The 19,042-nt window shown below is 33.7% G+C and overlaps 1 protein-coding gene across 4 annotated transcripts in view; it reads right to left on the minus strand.

The window, feature by feature from the left end:
- Positions 1 to 3,672: 3,672 nt before the first annotated feature.
- LOC115228566 overlaps positions 3,673 to 19,042 on the minus strand; it is a 29,320-nt gene continuing 13,950 nt past the window's right edge. For 3 of the 4 annotated variants that reach the window (XM_036512871.1, XM_029799132.2, XM_036512867.1), the window contains 7 exons: positions 16,905 to 18,723; positions 13,550 to 13,810; positions 12,900 to 12,948; positions 11,507 to 11,628; positions 10,366 to 10,424; positions 8,401 to 8,484; positions 3,673 to 4,602 (listed from right to left, as the gene is read on the minus strand). In XM_036512871.1, the coding sequence (XP_036368764.1) occupies positions 4,499 to 4,602; positions 8,401 to 8,484; positions 10,366 to 10,424; positions 11,507 to 11,628; positions 12,900 to 12,948; positions 13,550 to 13,810; positions 16,905 to 18,723 (2,498 nt within the window). In that variant the 3' untranslated portion in view covers positions 3,673 to 4,498. Of the gene's footprint in view, positions 4,603 to 8,400; positions 8,485 to 10,365; positions 10,425 to 11,506; positions 11,629 to 12,899; positions 12,949 to 13,549; positions 13,811 to 16,904; positions 18,724 to 19,042 lie in introns of those variants that run through there. The other variant, XR_003883223.2, reaches the window with a different exon arrangement.

Here is a 19,042-nt window from a genome sequence, read left to right on the forward strand (position 1 = left end):
AAAAATTCAAATCGGACCATGTTAAGACCAAAAATTATTTACATCAAAAAGGTGCTTTTTTTTTTCTATGAAAATACCTACTGTTTTTACTGCTGTGTCGCCATTTTTCGGTGTATTTCAACCAGAAAAATGTTCACTTAAAGAGAATAACAAGCTACATAATGCAAAATTTTTACTTTTCAAAAATTCCAATTCTAAAGGGTGAAAAGAAATCAAAACCCAAGCAACACCGGGCTATACTGCTAGTGTATATATATATATTTAAATACATAAACAAATACAATACCACATAAATTCTCGATGTATTAAAATTATCTCTGCTATTAGAGGAGAATTACAATTACTAAAAGGCAATAAATAGATAACAGCTCCACATGACAAGGGGAGATAATCTCAAGACTTAAGAATTCTCCGTAGTTGATATGCTAGTATGGAAAAGGACAGTCTTGGATGTGCTCATATATAAATATGTGTTCGTATATATACAGGGTATATCTTGTATGTACAATTAAATGTGTAACTGCAACTGTTGAGTTTAGAGCTTCATATAGATTAGTGGTTCTCAACTGGGATCCATAAGATTTTTAGAGGTCCACACAGGAGAATAGTAAATTGGGGATCCACAATAGTATTTCAAGGGACCTTGAAAGATTTCGTTTTAGGTTTATGTATTGCAAGAAACAGCTACGTTTCTTTCTGTAACATTTTACAAAGGTCAACCAATCCAAGTTAATGTGTGAAAAACAAAATCAGAATTTCAAAGAAAGTCTCTATGAAACTAGTTTTTAAGCAACAAATGGCTAGGGGTGTTCCCAGAATAAAACAACAATCAAAGGAATCCATAGACAAAAAATGGTTGAGAATGCCTAACACAGATTGTCATCATCTAGTCAAGTAGTTTGGTTACTACTGTATGTAGAACTAGAGCAAATGGAGAAATTATGATAAACACAAGTGATATATAGTCAAGAGTGCATTTTGCATCATAAGCCAATACGAGTTTCTCTCATGGTATCTACTGCAGAATAGCTTGTTCTAACAGAACATCCATATAAAACTATGATTATATTTACTTTAACACATTCCTGCTTCATGAGCTTTTCCAACTTAAGCTTTAACATACCTATTTCTTTACTACCAACAAGGAGCTAAACACAGGGGACAAACAAACAGATTAAGTCGATTACATCGACCCCAGTACATAACTGGTACTTAATTTATCGACCCCGAAAGGATGAACAGTAAAGTCGACTTCGGCAGAATTTGAACTCAGAAAGTAACAGCAGACGAAATACGGCTACGCATTTCGCCCGGCATGCTAACAGTTCTGCCATGCCAAATCTGGTTCAGCCACTCAACTTACCAGCCTTGGTCAAACTGCCCAGTCCATGCCTGCATGGACAACGGATGTTAAATGATGATTATATATACATGTAAGGATTTGCAATTTTCTCATTTTTACATGTGTTCACTGACTAAACAATCAACCTCACTATCAATACAGCTGGTGTCATATGTTTGCAGTCAATCATGAAATCATGCAAGGGCCGCCTGACATGTTGCATGCTCTTTGAAAAAAGAAAGAAAAAAGGCTCTACATCCAGGCTGCTCATTGTCCAATACATAAGAGAATATCTTAGTTCAAAACATGTCAAGGGTAGCGAGAGGAAGAGCTTCTGGTTGTACAATATCAGCCAAAATCTGCCCAACCCATGGGCAAGGATGGGAAGGTGGACATTACAATGAAGATGATAATGACCAACTTATTTTGAGAGATTTATTGAAAATTTGCATCATTCACATAGGAACAACAGTTAGCAACTAGCCTAAGCTACCTTCTCACCTGAAAAAATTTAGCTATAAAAAAATTATTCAGCCATTAAGCAATTAGAAAAATTTCAGCCAAGTTTCCAGATTGAAACACACTTTTAAAGATCAATAAAATGACTCAGTTTACTTAAAAAAATTTTTTTAATGTTTATTTACAAAATAACAAAATGGGAGAAGTTGAAGACAAATTTTATGCAATTAGCTTTAAATTAAATAGTAATTAAAACTTTAAACAGTTGTTTTTATGTAATTATATCAGAGGAAGCAGTTTACAAATTCAGAGACAAAATTTCTGTTCAAAATCCAAGATAATTTCTCAGATACCAGTTTGGTTCTTTATATTTACATTTATATCTTAATTGGTAATATGAAAGAATGAAATATGAATGTGGGGAGAGGACAAAAAAAAAACTTGAAAAGAAAGGGGCATTACAAACTTGTACAAAGCAAGCAGCATACACTTGCCAGTTACAAAAGAATGAGATATCAATAGAAACCGAGAGAAATTATTGTCCGGAGTGGCAATTTTTTAATAATTTGACAACATGATTGAAAGATGGAAATATGATAGGAACTGGGAAAGAAATTTGAACCGGTAAAAGCGAAGCAACCTGGATAGCATTTTGAAGGAATATTAACTATAGAAAAATAAACATTTTCTGTATAAAAAAATTTTTTAAATCATAATCTTAAACATGAAAAAGAAATCCAATGTAGCTTACATGTTTTAGTAGAATATTGAATATTTTAGTTAATAAGCAAAACCTTATAAAGTCTTACATACACTTGCAAAGAGAATCTTAAAACTTTTGCAACTGTTAAGGGTTGATCCATTATGGACATTGTTACTTGTTAAACAAGCTATAAATTCAAAACAAAGCTCAACTGAATTAACATTCAAATACTGAGGACAACTACAAAAGAATTTTCAAAACATTTATATTCTCAAATTAGTTTTGAGAAATGCTCTAACTAGTTATTCATATTGAGAAAAATCTAAATGTAACTTTACACCATCTATCTCTAATCCTTCAAACTACACTAAGTATTTAAAATTAAGAGTAGACACATCTTTTTCCAAGATGTTATGTGAAACCGATATAGATGTTAAGTAATGTTTTATGTTCACAGCCATGATACACAAGGTTATCACAGAAAGAAGAGGAGCTCAAGTTCACATTTGATCAAATAAAACAGTCTTAGCATTTGGTCTAAAATTTTTTTCTTTCATAATTACTAGCATAAGAAAAATATCTCTTTTCAGAAAGGACAATGAGGTTATAAAAATTAATAAGGAAACTGCAAATAAATCAAATTATTAACAAGGTCATAATACTAACTTTATATACTACCAGATAGTTTGAAAGTACAAGCAATTTAAAAGCATATTACATGTAAAATAGTCATGTCCGGAAACATTTCAACTTTAGAATTTTAGCAGAAAACCTTTCTAAAAGGAACGCAGAATTATTTGATCAAAGAAGAAAAAAAGACTAAGAAAAAATTGAAATTAGAACCTGCACATATACAATTAATATCTATTTCCTGCAATTGTGATAAAGCCAAAGTTAGAATTTATTAAATAGCTAATCAACCCCACTGGTTTCAAAGAACATAAAGTTGAGAAATGTGACGTTCATGCCTTTCCCAAGAGCACCAGCAAAGCAAAATGGCCCTGGCCCCGAGAATTCAAACATTCAGCTCAACAATTCATTTCCATTCCATGACAGAGCCTCTTATCTCCCCAGATTGCTGCAATCACTGACAGAGCACCGGAGAGGGGAAGTAACTTAAAAATACCATTAAACCTGCCAAATTCATTAACAATGGTATTTTTTTTTGAGTTTCACAAAATTAAATGTCCTATTAGATCTGCCATCTCAAATTACACCTGCCTTTCTTTATCAAACCAATTATATTTTTTCTGCTAATTTCTGTATCCATCATTTTTCATACTCAATGTAAAAATAAAAAAATTAAACAAAAAAAAAAAAAAAAAAAAAAGAGAGAAACCCACGAAGTTTTTAAAATAAATTCTATTGAGCTTTGTAGTTAACTGGAGTAAATTTTAACAAACAAATGCAAACATAAAAGAACATAAAAAAAAACAAAAAAAACAAGACTGATCACAACTTCATATAAATCACCATAAAAAGAAATCTAAGAAAGAAACAGTTGACATAATCAGAACCACATGGTAAAAAAAAAAACAAAAAAACATGTAAACAAAACTTAACCCATTACACATGGATTCTTTTATACATATTTCAAATATTAAGGCTGATAAAAGAGAACTTTTATCTCTTGAACGTACACCCAGACAGTAACCATTTTAAATACAAATAACAAGGCAATTTACAAATTTTCTAATTTCCAAATCATAATTATATGCTAATTAAAAACAAAATGACAATTTTAGGAAGGTTTCAGTAGTCTTACTACTTTATTTTGTTTGCATTTTAACTGTTTTTCAATTTGAGGTATGAATAATTTTTACTCCATTTCCACAAAGTATGTTTAATACTAGATAATTCATTAAGTCCATACATTTTGGTCAAGGAAAATACCATACTAGTCTCCTCAGAAGAAAAGAAAAAGAAAAAAAAAATCATGAGCTGGCTTTTCCACTGTTTTACTAATTATAAATTTTTCTTAAACCCTAATGTTGTCAATGTTTCCTGTCACGCTTCCAATCTTTTAAAAGTTGCTCAAACGACACATTAGATGTTTGGATTACTGTTCCAAACTCCTCTTCATCTTCCACCAAACTGTCTGAAAAAATAAATAAATAAAATAAATAAAAAAATGTCTAATATTGATAGCATGTTTAAAAAATTTCACTTAAACACAATAGATATTAGCAATTACATCATGGAAGAACTAGAATTTCCTTAACCTGACACAAATATGTTGCATTTCTATGACCTGCTTAATGTCCAAGATGCAATTAAATTAATGTTAATAACCATGCAGTCCCATTGTGAACAGCTTAGGCAAGTGTCTTTTACCATAGCTCTGAGCTAACCAATACTTTTTATACACACATACAGGGTCTCAAAAAAAAATTGACATTTGAAATGTGAATATCTGAGTACAATAATCCCTTGACTATCACAGGTATTATATTTCAAAACCCCGTGATAGGTGAAAATCTGCCAAGTAGAAACAGTACTGCATATATTTTTTTTTAAATTTTTATAATTTGTATATATTTATTTTTATCATAAATGCAAAACAACACCACGGAGGAATCACTGTAAGCTTAAATAACAAACATGTGGCAAACGAAATTAAATGGGCTTCATGTTGAACAATAAAAGATTTATCAAAATTCAAACAAGAGATTCAGAGCGATGTAGATTTTATAACCGAATTCACAAATGTTCAATATGCACATGTCCTGTGACATGACACACATCAAGTCGGTATGCATTTTTAAAAATTTGTTTTATTTCACTAATTATTGTTTGCAGTACAGAAAAGTGCTTGGTAAATATATCAAAAATATGATATAAAATACAAGTGAACAGTAGACAGTTTATTCTGCCAATCAGGCTTATGGGATTGCAAAGGGAAATAAAACTATAGCTTAAAGACTACATTTAAGCTCCAAATTTAACTTATACCTCAGCCTAAACATAAACCAGTCAACAACAGCAACAAGAATCAGCTTCTGCAATATCATCATTTAATGTCCATTTTCCATGCAGTCATGGGTTGGATGGTTTGACAGGAGCCAACCAGCTGAAAGGCTGTTTCTGGCATGGTTTCTATGGCTGGATGCCCTTCCTAACACCAATCACTTTACAGAATGTACTAGGAAATAGGTGCAGGAGTGGCTGTGTGGTAAGTAGCTTGTTTACCAACCACATGGTTCTGGGTTCAGTCCCAGTGTGTGGCACCTTGGGCAAGTGTCTTCTACTGCCTGATAGAAAGTAAAGAGAAAAATGTTAGGAAATGTTCGACATGAGTGCAAGTGTGGCTGTGTGGTAAGAATCCTGCTTCCCAAACTTATGGGTCCAAGTTCAGTCCCACTGTGTGGCATTATAGCCTCGGGCCGACCAAAGCCTTGTGAGTGGATTTGGTATACAGAAACTGAAAGAAGCCCGTCATATATATATATATATATATATATATATGTATATATATATATATTATATATATGTATATATATATATATATATATATATATATGTATATATATATATATATATATATATGTATATATATATATATATATATATGTATATATATATATATATATATATGTATATATATATATATATATATATATGTATATATATATATATATATATGTATATATATATATATACGTATCCACAATTGTCCTTATACGATAAGTATATTTTTTTCTCAAGCTTGATACGACTCTTAATCTGTCTCTTTTTCTCTCTCTCTCCCTCCTCCCTTATTCCACTTCCGTTCTTTCCCTCTCCATCCGTCCCCCCCCCTTTCTACGTTTTCTATCTCTCTCACCTCCAGCCCCTCGATCTGTATCTTTCTTCTCCTCCCTCGTCCACCTTCTTCCCTTTTCATCTGTCCCTTTCTCCTGTCTTTTGTTCTCACGTGACAGCTAGCCGCTGTTGAGCGCTCTTTTCGTTTTCAGCAGCCTCAGAAGCAACACGGATTTGTTCGTCTCCCCGTGGCCTTTAGGCACAACTTCACAAGCCAGCCCCTACTCAAATCGTCCTGTCGAAAGACCCTTGTCCTACGTCTGGTTTTGTTTTGTGTTTATTTTTTATTTTTACCGTTATTGTTTTTACGTTTTTGTATTCTTATTGGTGTCACGATTCTGTATTTTTGTTTGTGTACTTCGATCGTTTTCCGTCCTTTCGTTGTATACATTCGAAGCTTTCTTCCAGGGGATCTAATGCGCTTGGCTAGATTCCCTTGGCGGGCTGGCCATATCGGAGCAATCTCAAGATTAATCAGCCGAAATTGCTAAGATGATCTGGTCTTGACTGATGACTGAGGGCTTCGAATGTCCCGTCCTGTGGTTCTTGTGTGTCTCTGTGGTGTTTATGTTCTTGTCCATGTGTATTTAATTTTACTGTTTACCTATATAATCGGCGGCTACGTATCCACAATTGTCCTTATACGATAAGTATATTTTTTTCTCAAGCTTTATACGACTCTTATCTGTCTCTTTTTCTCTCTCTCCCTCCTCCCTTATTCCATTCCGTTCTTTCCCTCTCCATCCGTCCCCCTCCCTTTTACGTTTCTCTATCTCTCTCACCTCCAGCCCCTCGATCTGTCTCTTTCTTCTCCTCCCTCGTCCACCTTCTCTCCCTTTTCATCTGTCCCTTTCTCTGTCTTTTGTTCTCACGTGACAGCTAGCCGCTGTTGAGCGCTCTTTTCGTTTTCAGCAGCCTCAGAAGCAACACGGATTTGTTCGTATCCCCGTGGCCTTTAGGCACAACTTCACAAGCCAGCCCCTACTCAATATCGTCCTGTCGAAAGACCCTTGTCCTACGTCCTGGTTTTGTTTTGTTGTTTATTTTTTATTTTTACCGTTATTGTTTTACGTTTTTGTATTCTTATGGTGTCACGTCACGTATTCTGATTTTGTTTGTGTACTTCGATCGTTTTCCGTCCTTCGTTGTATACATTCGAAGCTTTCTTCCAGGGGATCTAATGCGCTTGGCTTAGATTTCCCTTGGCGGGCTGGCATATCGGAGCAATCTCAAGATTAATCAGCCGAAATTGCTAAGATGATCTGGTTCTTGACTGATGACTGAGGGCTTCGAATGTCCCGTCCTGTGGTTCTTGTGTCGTCTCTGTGGTGTTTCATGTTCTTGTCCATGTCTGTATTTAATTTTACTGTTTACCTATATATATATATATGTATATATATATATATATATGTATGTATATATATTGCTCAATTAAAGGCGATGCTCCAGCATGGCCGCAGTCAAATAACTGAAACAATTAAAAGACAAAAAGGTGTTTTTACATGGCATCAGCACTGACGAGGTCATGAGATTAGGGATGCTCAGCTGGAGAGGGTTGCAGGGGACGAACCTGTATGCAAGGACAACCAAACTTTACTTAGTTTGACATGTCTTTTCAAGCACAGCAAACTGCCAGGAAGCTTGGTTCCCTGCCATCCCGTCTCTGAATCCCAACATCTGTAGATCATTTCTCACCACTTCATCCCACAACTTCCTTGCTCTACCCCTTCCACATGTTTCCTCTACAATTAGAGATCGGCACCTCTTGATGGAACCGTCTTTGTTCATATGCTTTACATGGCCACATCAGCAGTCTTTTCTCTTGCACACACATTCTTCTAGGTCCTCATTTTTTTTACTATTCACATTTCACTAAAAAATACTACCACACATTACCATTTTGTACACAGTAAGCAGGTTTATAATTCCTGATAAAAAAAAAAGTTGCTCGTTTAAAGATATGTTGACCAAAAGAACACCCAAGTTTCATATTATTGCTCTATTTCACATTGTCTGATTTTAAATTCTAATATCCCTATTATAGGAATAAAAATGGAAGCAACACCGGTGAAAATAATAAAAATAAGATATTTACCAAGATCAGCATAAGACTCCTGACAAAATGTTCTCCTTCCACCAAAACAAACATCAAATGGAAAATCTTTTATTTTACTAGTTGCTAAAAAAATAAATTTAAAAAAAGTAATTAGTAAATATAATTCTTAATGGATAACAATTGAATAAAAGAACAAGATAAAGTAATATAGAAGCAGACGTGCTAGAAACTAATGCACATTTAGTTAAGAAATTTGATTCACAGCCTACTGCACATCATAAACAGGCTGATTAATGGTTCTATGAGTGGAATTTGGTAAGAAAGAAACTGCACAGAATCTTGTCATTTGTGTGTTTTAGTTTGTTTGATGTCCATTCCCCCATGCTAGCATTAATTGGAGAATTGTTTAACAGCCGAATACCTTTGTCATTAACCCTTACCCATTTCTTCAAGCAAGAGATCTTCTATTCCACTCACGCAGAGTTACAGGACAATTTGTCCACTATTTTTCATCACATAAGCATGTACATACACAAACAGGGATGTGTGTGTGTATAAATACAGATAGTAAGAAGTTTGCTCTCTAACTACATGGTTTCAAGTTCAGTCCCACTGCATGGCATCTTGTGCAAGTGTATTCTATATAGATATATATTATACATACACACACACATACAACCAAGCTTAAGAGTAAAATTAAAATTTCTCAGTTTTCTGTGAATCAATTTTCATAAAACTTTTCCCAGCTGGTTTGCACACTATGGAAACATAACAATTGTGTTGCCATAGTGTTCAAACCAGCTGGGGAAAGTTTTATCAAAATCAATTTACAGAAAACTAAAAAATCCTAAATTTCACTCCTAAGCTATTAGCGCAGTTCTGGGTATATGTATATATGTCTCCCTGTCTTGACTTGCGTGTTTCTCTGTCTTTCATTTTCACTCACAAAGCATTACTTTGCCTGGGGCTACACTAAAAGACTCTTGCTCATGGTTTCATGCAATGAGACAGAGCTTGAGACCATATGGCAACAAAGCAGTGTGTGTGTATTTAATCTTTTGCAATAGTGTGAAGGATGTAAACCTCAGTGAAAAGCCAATGTTCATTGGACAAATTTACTGGGATTCTACCATGCCACTCTCAGCATTAAAAATGCAGTAAACCAGGAACTGGTACATTGTAAAAGCCTAGAATGATGCTCTTGTTTATGAATTATAAAGAGGCGGCAGACAGGGGGATCCAAAGATAGCATCTCTACATCAGAAATGTCACCAATGGCAAATTTTTTCAAAACATTGACCCGTCAAGGATAATCTCAGTGAAACACTGAAGATGTTCCACATTACTTTTTTTTAGTGTGTAATTTCCATATTTACATATACACACACACACATCACTGTTCTAGAAAACTATGGCTTTATAGTGGAACTAGTACTGTGAGTATATATTGGTTTCAAATTTTGGCACAAGGCCTGCAATTTCAGGAGGAATAAGTTGATTACATCAACCCAGTGCTTAACTGTTATTTATTTTATTGAGCCTGAAAGGATGAAAGGCAAAGCCTACTGCAACAGAATTTGAACTCAGAACACGACAGATGAAATGCTGGTAAGCAGTCTGTCCAGTTTGCTAACAATTCAGCCAGCTTGCTGCCTTACATGATTTTAATAACAGTCCAACCTGCTGGGTGGCTGGTGTTAGGAAGGGCATCCAGTTGTAAAAACTGTACCAAAACAGACACAGAAGTCTGATGCAGGCTCCTATCAAACCGCCCAGCCCATGCCAGCATGGAAGGCAGATGTTAACCGATGATAATATTGGAATCATATTTGACTCTTGATAACAACCAGTCTGAGACTACTCCTAGACCTAGATCTATGAATCAAGCCATCTGTTTAAAGTAATCTGAATTAAAACTTTTGTATTATTTTTCAAAACCAACTGAAAAAAGTGGTGTACTTTGACAGAAATATTGTAATGAAAGGGTTAAAATTTAATACATACCATCCATACTAAGGTAGGCATCACTTTGGTGATAAAATGTAACAAATCCATAATTATCCCTGTAAAAAGAAACAAGACATACAATTTAATGTAACACTTTAATTATAATGGGGCATATGTGTGTGTGTGTATATATATATATATATATATATATATACATACATTAACACACACAATGTATGCACATATACCTTTATAAATACACATACAATATAAATTATATATGTACATTTAGACTTAATTGCAAAGAGCTTTTACATAAAATTTTAATTTTTTAATTTCACTTATATTTTAAAACTAAATTGAATTTTGTATTTATGAATACATTTTTGATAATTTCTTTTTATAAACTCCATATAATCGCATTTTATAATCAAAATATTGAAATTATTTTAAGTCAACCAGAATGGGTTTTTAGACTGTTCTGATATATGTACTTTCTCCCTATAAAATTGAAAAATGTCACCACCTGGAATTCTTACACACACGTGTGTGTAAGCTACCAAAAGGATTGGCAACAGAAAGGGTGTCATCATTTAACACCCTTTTCCCTGACAGAATCTGTCAAGCACCAGAGACATGTCAAATTCCAATGTCAGATTTAGCATGGTTCTATGGCTGGATGCCCTTGCAAACACATCCAGCTGTAAAATAAACCCCATAGAAAACAATGAGAATGGAGAACTACCACTAACAATAATCAAGTTTAACTCTCTAAAATTTAAACCAGCCATGTCAGCCAAAATATCCAACCCTTTTTATGTTCAAACTGGCCAGATCAGGCCTTTCACACCAATCCTATCACTGAAATCTTGTGGCTACAAAGATTAATTCAAAACAATGTTAATAAATAAGCATTACATTGGACAGATTAATCTGAATGTTAAAGGTTTAAATTTTCTTTTCAATAACATTATAATGCTTTCATGACTAGTGCCTACCTAACTGGATTTGAGAAAGAAAGAAAGAAAGAAAAAAAAAGACAGCTTTCATTAACAAATGACTTGTTAAGAACCAGTTAACCATTATACAGTTCAAGAAATGGCTCTGCAATTTATGCAACAGTCAAATTTTTAGAACTATTTACTACATGCTATCTTAATGAGAAACAAGCACAGAATAGAACTAAAAATGTACTTACTGATGCTCTCTGAAATGTAAGCTGACTTTTTCTACCGGGCCCCATTTACTAAATAACTCCTTTAGTTGATTAGAGGTGTAATTAAGAGGTAATTTGCCAACATAGACAATACGGCGCTCATCCTGCAACAATGAATTAAAAATTATTTGATGGAGACCAATAATAACATGTCAACAAAAAACAACATCCTGTGGGTTTGGAAATTATTTGGACTAACTGGAAATGTTATGTAATACACTCCAGTTTGCCAACCAATAAAAGTTCCATTTCTACTTCATAGTTGAACTAGATTCATTTCACCCATGCCACACACGGACAACCTCACTGAGACGTAGGCCACATGAGAGACATGGCCCATAATCCACATTTAACATGTTTCCCATGCTACCATAGGTTAGATGGTTTGACCAGAGTGGGTAAGCTGGAGAGCTGCACCAGGCCCCAGTCATCTGTTTTGGCATGGTTTCTATGGATGGATGATACCTTTTGTAACACCAACCACTTTACATAAGTGTACTGGGCGTCTAAGGCAATTTTTTGTTAGGCATGCTATTCTGAAAATCTCGTGGGCCACAATTTGCCCACAATTTATCTATGCTAATAAAAATAAATAAATAAAATAAAAATTAAAGATATATAGTTTAATGCAAGTCACGAAGAGGTGATACAACCCATTTTCTTTGAGATAAAAACTTAAGCAAACAAAGTAATGTTTATATCATTCATTGTTCTAACATCCACTTTTCTATGCTTGCATGGATGAGAAGGAATTTGTTGAGGCAAGTTTTCTACACCTGGATGCCCTTCCTATTGCCACTAACCCTCCTGTTTCTCAACAAAGTAATATTCCCCTGGCCAGACAGGTTTTTTCATGGAAGACTAGTAACAAACAACACTGCTTATATGACAATTAAGCACATTTACAATCACCACATGATATCAAGACAAGAGTAGACACATTTATACACACACACACACATCATGTGATGGATTTCTTTCAACATGTATCTACCAAATTCTCTCAAAAGTTTGGTCAGTCTGGGGCTACAGTAGAAGACACTCAGCCAAAGTGCTGTGCAGTGGGACTGAACCACATAGTTGGAAAGGAAGCAAGCTTCTTAGCCACACAGCCATGTACGCACTATTTAAGCTACATATAAACTTATAAACTGAACAACGCATCACCATTACCATTACACCTAGGACTGTTTGTTTTTATCCTCCCACTCAATAAATTCAACTTTACCGGAAACAGCTTCATGAAATTCCACTATCTAAAGCTCAATGCACATAGAACAATTTTAAACAGAAAAATCTTGAAACAAGCTAAGCAACAATTATAATTTTAAATACTTGATAAATTCTAAATAACTGAAAGGAATTCTGTTATTACCTGATGTATGTCTTTGTCATGGTACTTATTTGTCAGAGAGCTTCGCCGTCTGTCATGGAAAAAAAAAGTATAAAATACATTACAAAAAGGAAGAGATAAATCACCTGTGAAAATTATATATCTATATTATATACAGGAAAAACTTTAATCTAGTACAGTGTTTCCGAATCTTTTTCACTGAAAAACCAAACTAAAATACTTTTACAAATATGTAATGTAAACAGAGTGTAATTAAATTATGTGAAAAGATTGATTATTTCTTTTTATAAAAATACATTATATGATTGAGAGAGAGAGAGAGGAGGTAGGGGTAATATTAAATCTTATCAAATAATTACTTATAGAGAATTAATTAACCTTTTCGTTACCATATTTATAAAATTAAAAAAATTATTTCACATAACTGACATTACTCAGCTGAGGTTTGAATATAAATTAACATGAAATTTTAATTTAAATCACTTTAAAATAAGAAGTTTGTATCATAGGACCAAGGGCAGTTTCAGTGTGTTGGTATCTAAAGGGTTAATAGAAAAGAAAATATAGTCTGACAAGAGAAATGGCACCTTTATAAAATGTTCATAAAAGAAGCACCATTTCCATTGTCGATTGCAGAAGAGGACTAAAATGATTGCAATGATGGTACATACCTAGATCTGTGATGATTAGAATATCTGTAAGGAGAACGAATACGAGAATAATTTCGATTTTGTCTTGAAACTTTCTGTAATGAATATGTACTTCGATGCTGCGAGAATGGTGATGGGGATCGATCCCGTGATGATGTGTAATCACTGTATGGGGAAAACTGACCACTTCTAGAATCACTACTGGGAGACGTTGACCTTGAACTTGACTGTGACCAGCTTGGAAATTCTTCAGTTGGAGAATCAGAAGGTGATGGTGAACTGCTGAAAATTGAGAAAAAGGGGTTCGATCAGTGATAGCAACAATAGACAGAAGACAAAACGAAATGATGAGGCAATGACAGTGTTAGCAGAGGAATATATAATTCATCTGCAACAAGACAGAACAAAGAATATCAGAATATCTTGAGTCAGTAAAACCATGTAACATTATAATGTGAAACCACAACTCAAACCTATATGCTATTGCTATATTGAATTGAGACACTCATTTATAATTCTTTAGCATTCAGATTACTCCATCTAATATAATTCTTATTTTATTCACATTATTTTTAATTATTCATGAATTATCTCATAACTTTGAAATTTTGATGAACGATTATTTTTAGAATGGCATTGTAGGATAAGGGTGAGAGGCTAGTTCTGGCCAGTTTGAACACAAAACAGGTAGAATATTGGGATCTTTACCTTTTGACCTACAGGTTTAAAAAATAATTTTTTGTAACTAAACACTTTCAAACTGGACACTGGTAGAATGTGTCATATAAAACATCTTTTACTCTTAGCATTTTTGAGAAAAACGTATTACTGCCGTTGTTTGTCAACAACAACTATCGGCTGTGTATATTTCGTTTGTCACTTATTTATGACACTGTTCGCGCGTTTGTACTGGTTTTAAGGGGTTAGGGTTGTCATAAATAACAGTGACAAACGAAATATACACTGCCGGAAGTTCTTGTTGACAAACAACAGCAGTAATTTTATTCAGCTGAATATACATTGATTGGTTGAAATTACCGAAATAAGAAAACTTTAACGTGAAATAACTTCGTAAATAAGTTTTTCTCAAAAATGCTAAGAGTAAAAAGTGTTTTATATGATACATTCTACCAGTGTCCAAAGTTTGAAAGTGTTTAGTTACCAAAAATCATTTTTTAAACCTGTAGATCAAAAGGTAAACATCCGAATATTGTCTGGATATGACCTGTTTAAATGCTAATGGTTAACCCTTTAGCATTTAAACCAGCTATATCAGGCCCAAATATTCTACTTATTTTATGTTCAAACCAGCCAGATCTAGTCTCCCACACCTACTCTACAATGTTATTCAACAAATAATTACATCATTAAAATGTTGATGCTGCAAGATAATGCAGGAGTAATTCTAAACAATGTGAAGAAATAAGTGCAACATTTGACAGTAACCTGAATACTGCAGGGTTAAAGAAACTTCTGAAAAACTAGTGCCAACCATTTCAACATAAAATACATGAAGTTAAACCACGGGCAACTTGTGGCTTGCAGGACTTACTGAATGGCATGCCTAAATGGAAAATTACCTGGAATGCTTTTTAATAGGATGGCCTGTTACTTGAAAAACAGTTGCCCATGCATGGTTTCAAGTGAAACAAATAATGTACCCAGCTCCAAAATACAATGCAGAGCTTGTAGTTGGATTTGAACCATGAAGTTGAGACAGCTACTGAAACTTCATGATTAAACAATAACAGATGTCAATACAAGGCCAGAAGATGGTGAACTATATGCTAATAATTCTAGAGCTGTTTGCACATAGAAAATTGGGAAACTGAAAAGATGTGTAGTAAAGGTACTGTTAATCATCCTTAAAGACTACAAGTAAAAAGCGACCCACTGAAACAGCTGTAGAGATATAAGCATTTCTTGCTTACTAGTGTTACTTGTTTTTACTTTAAAGCATGCAAATAATGCATTTGACTCATAAATATAAAGTTTAGTATGCAATAAATAGTTTAACCATGTTAAGAATGTGCCTAATTAAGAGAGAATAATTAAAATGATTAGTGTATCATTTGTCTTATGCAGGAAAACCAAAGATATGATCGCAACATTTCATATTATTGTGAGGAATCATAAATAGATTGAATATATCCAGGATTTAAAACATTCCAACCACGACTATACTGTTGAACGTGTCCACCCTTTTTTTGTTAAAGAAAAAAGTGCTGGTGCCACATAAAAAGCACCCACTACACTGTTAAATGGTTGGCATGGGGGGGGGGGGTCAAGTCACAGAAACCATGTCAAAACAGACAATTGGAGCCTGGTACAGTTCTCTGGCTGGCCAGCTTCTGTCAAACTGTCCAACCCATGCCAGCATGGAAAGCAGATGTTAAATGATGATAGTGTAATTTGAAGGAGAATTAGCTTTTATTTCTGGCAGAGTAACCATAGAGGCTATATTACTGTTAGAAATGCCTAAAAAAGTATTTTGTCCAGCAGGCTAAATGATTCTGCCAGCTCACTGCAGTAGTAGATCTCTAATAATTAAAATAAAAATATATTATTTAATGCATTCCAATGAAATTCGGTAAAAGGCTTTTATGTTTAGAAGAGCCGAACACAGAACAAAAATCATTTTATATGTGTGTGTGGGGGGGGAGTAAAATGAAAAACTATTATTTTTAAATCAGTTTATGATGAGTTTTAATACATTATGAAATAAATCTTGAGGGAATTAAATGTAGATCATTGTTTGAAAAGAAATTAGGTTAGCTGCTTGGATCTTTGTAACCATCCATGCAAGAGAATGGACAGAATGAAATTTAAGAAATTGAGAAAGAAATGATTTTGAATGACCACTGGGCAAAAGTGATCCGGTGGAGTGTATACGAAGGGGTGCTGACAAGCTTCTGGCTTTAAGGGTTTAACAAAAGGCCTGGTTGGAGGCCCAACCTTCTGAGTCCTGTTACAGGGCTTAGAAAAACTGAAGGACTGCTGCAATAAATGAATAAATCTGAGAGTGGAATATGTTGAATAAAATCATAATTAACTAATCCTCCTGTATTTTCTTTAACCCATAACCAAGAACTTTTCAGCACAGCCTCTTTTATAAAAACTATAATTTTAGCTATATATACGCGAAAAAAGGAAAAAAAATACTGCAATAGCGATGATCAATAAAGCCAGTAATGATTAGATATTGAGTTCATGGTGAACAGGTATAAACAAAAGCCAATTCAGTAGAGGTACCTAGTAATTTATTTAAATAGAAATGTTGGCTTTACTTTCAGTATCTCAGTGATGAAGACCAAATGATCATAATTTCAATAAGACTGTACACAAGACTGTACACTGAAAATAAATCAATACTTACGACGATGAAAGACAACTTTTTGAAGTTTCACAATCGGAGTCAAACTGCTGATGATGACGTATCGCACTTTTTCTTCTTTCACTCCAAGGATATTTACGAACCAGAGAAGAGGAATTTATATCATACTTTGTACTATTGCTGAAAGATTGATGGTATGCTGGGATCTTACATAGCTCAGTCACATGTTCAGGAGAAGGATCTTTGATAAAGTCAGATGTATCAATCCCATTATCAATATAAGATTGATAACTAATCTTAGATTTGTTGTTAATTGCTTCTGTTGATAGCCCACTTAAATATGTTGGCACTTTATTTAACAGAACTTCATCATCATCTGATCCTTCGTCTATACTCATATCTTTTTCATCAGGATCCTCCTCCATGGGGGAGTTTTCATTATTAGATGTATTCTCATTAACTGCTTGATCACTAATTTCTATTGTTGAAGAACTATCTACAGATGTTTTAACTGGTTCAGAAATAAATAAAAAATCATTTTCATTTAAAATACTTTCTTTTAGATTATCATTGTTTTCATTTACTGTTATTTCATTAGGAAAGTTACAGAAATTTTCATAAGTTTTTTGATTGTGTCTTAAAGAAGGTGGTATCAACAAATCCAGAGAATTTTTGAGATTAAAATGGTTCTGATCAATTGTTTTTAAACTAGTAAAATCTAACATGTCAGAGTCTAAGATCCCTTCAACGTCTGTAGAAGAAATCTTCCGCAATTCTTTATCATTAGGATAATCAAAAATACAAGCATTGATTGCTTCATCTGTAGGACAAGACAACAAACCACAGGGATTCAAGTGACCGAGAGGACTATTCACATTGCAATGTTTTACATAGTTTGCAGTCAAATTGTCTTCACTTAAGTGACAACACATCTGACAGGGCACAACATCAGGGAAAACATCATCATTGCATTTCTCACCAGATTTAGGTTTCGGGAAGAAATCCTTACACATATCACAAGTACGAAAATCATGATTGTCGACATTTCGACAATCAAATGGATTTTCACTGCTAACATAATCATGTAGGGCACTTAATCCACAAGACGATATATTCTGTTTTTCAACAGATTCAAAGACTTCAGCTGTTTCTCGTTTTTCTTCATGAAGCACGTCCTTTGTATCATCAGAACTAACAGGTAGGGGTGAAGATGTTGAATTAGCTGTCTGTATATTTGGAGAACTAGAATTTTCATTTTCAAGATTTAAGCTATTAGTTTGTGGATCATTAGAAAAATATTCCTGCGTATTAGGGTTATCTGAGTCTTTGTTTGAATTATTGCTCACAGAATTATTTAAGCATTGGTCATCACTAAGTTTTTTCTTTTTCTTTGGAATTATAAATGACCTTTTTGTTGATGTAGTAGTAGTAGTAGTAGTACTCTTTTCTTTAGGAATAAATCTAGGACAATTAAGTGTGTAGTCATGATCCCTTAAATGACTATAATAGGGCCTATACTGGATAGTTTGCTTCTTAGAAGAGTTATTATTATTATTATCTTGACTTTTTAATGAACTTAATTCGACATATCTCGTTAAATTTTGAGGTTTCAGTAAATCTGGAAATTCATCTGTTGAAGCACTTTTTTTAACTGGCCTTGTAATAGATAATTCTGGTAGAACAATTGGTGGTATAGAGTCTTTTGTATCATTTACTGCAGAGATTCCAGTTTGGTTAGTTTCACTATTTGGTTTAATTGTTTGGTTTCCAGCCAATTTAGAACTGACAGGCTTTAACACATTTGACTGGAGTGGATCTGAATTCTCAACATCAGTAACTGATGCCACATTAACTTGGTTTTCTGAAATATATACATATATATCTATATAAAAAAAATGCTAATTAAGATATATTAATAACATTCATTTCTCAGCATTAACTTTATTTTTTTTTGTGGACATTTTCTTATTTTGTAGTTTTAAAATCACACAACCCTTTAGTATTTAAACTGGCTATATCTGGCCCAAATATTCTGTTTTACATTCAAACTGATTGGTTTTAACCTATCACACCTACTCCACAATGTCATTCTCGAATTGAATAATCACAACCCCTTGAAATTGCAAGATTAATTCAAAACAAGAATGAATAAGCATAATCTGAACACCAAAGGGTTAAAT

This window comes from Octopus sinensis, linkage group LG2, assembly GCF_006345805.1.
Source record: "Octopus sinensis linkage group LG2, ASM634580v1, whole genome shotgun sequence".
NCBI lineage: Eukaryota > Metazoa > Mollusca > Cephalopoda > Octopoda > Octopodidae > Octopus > Octopus sinensis.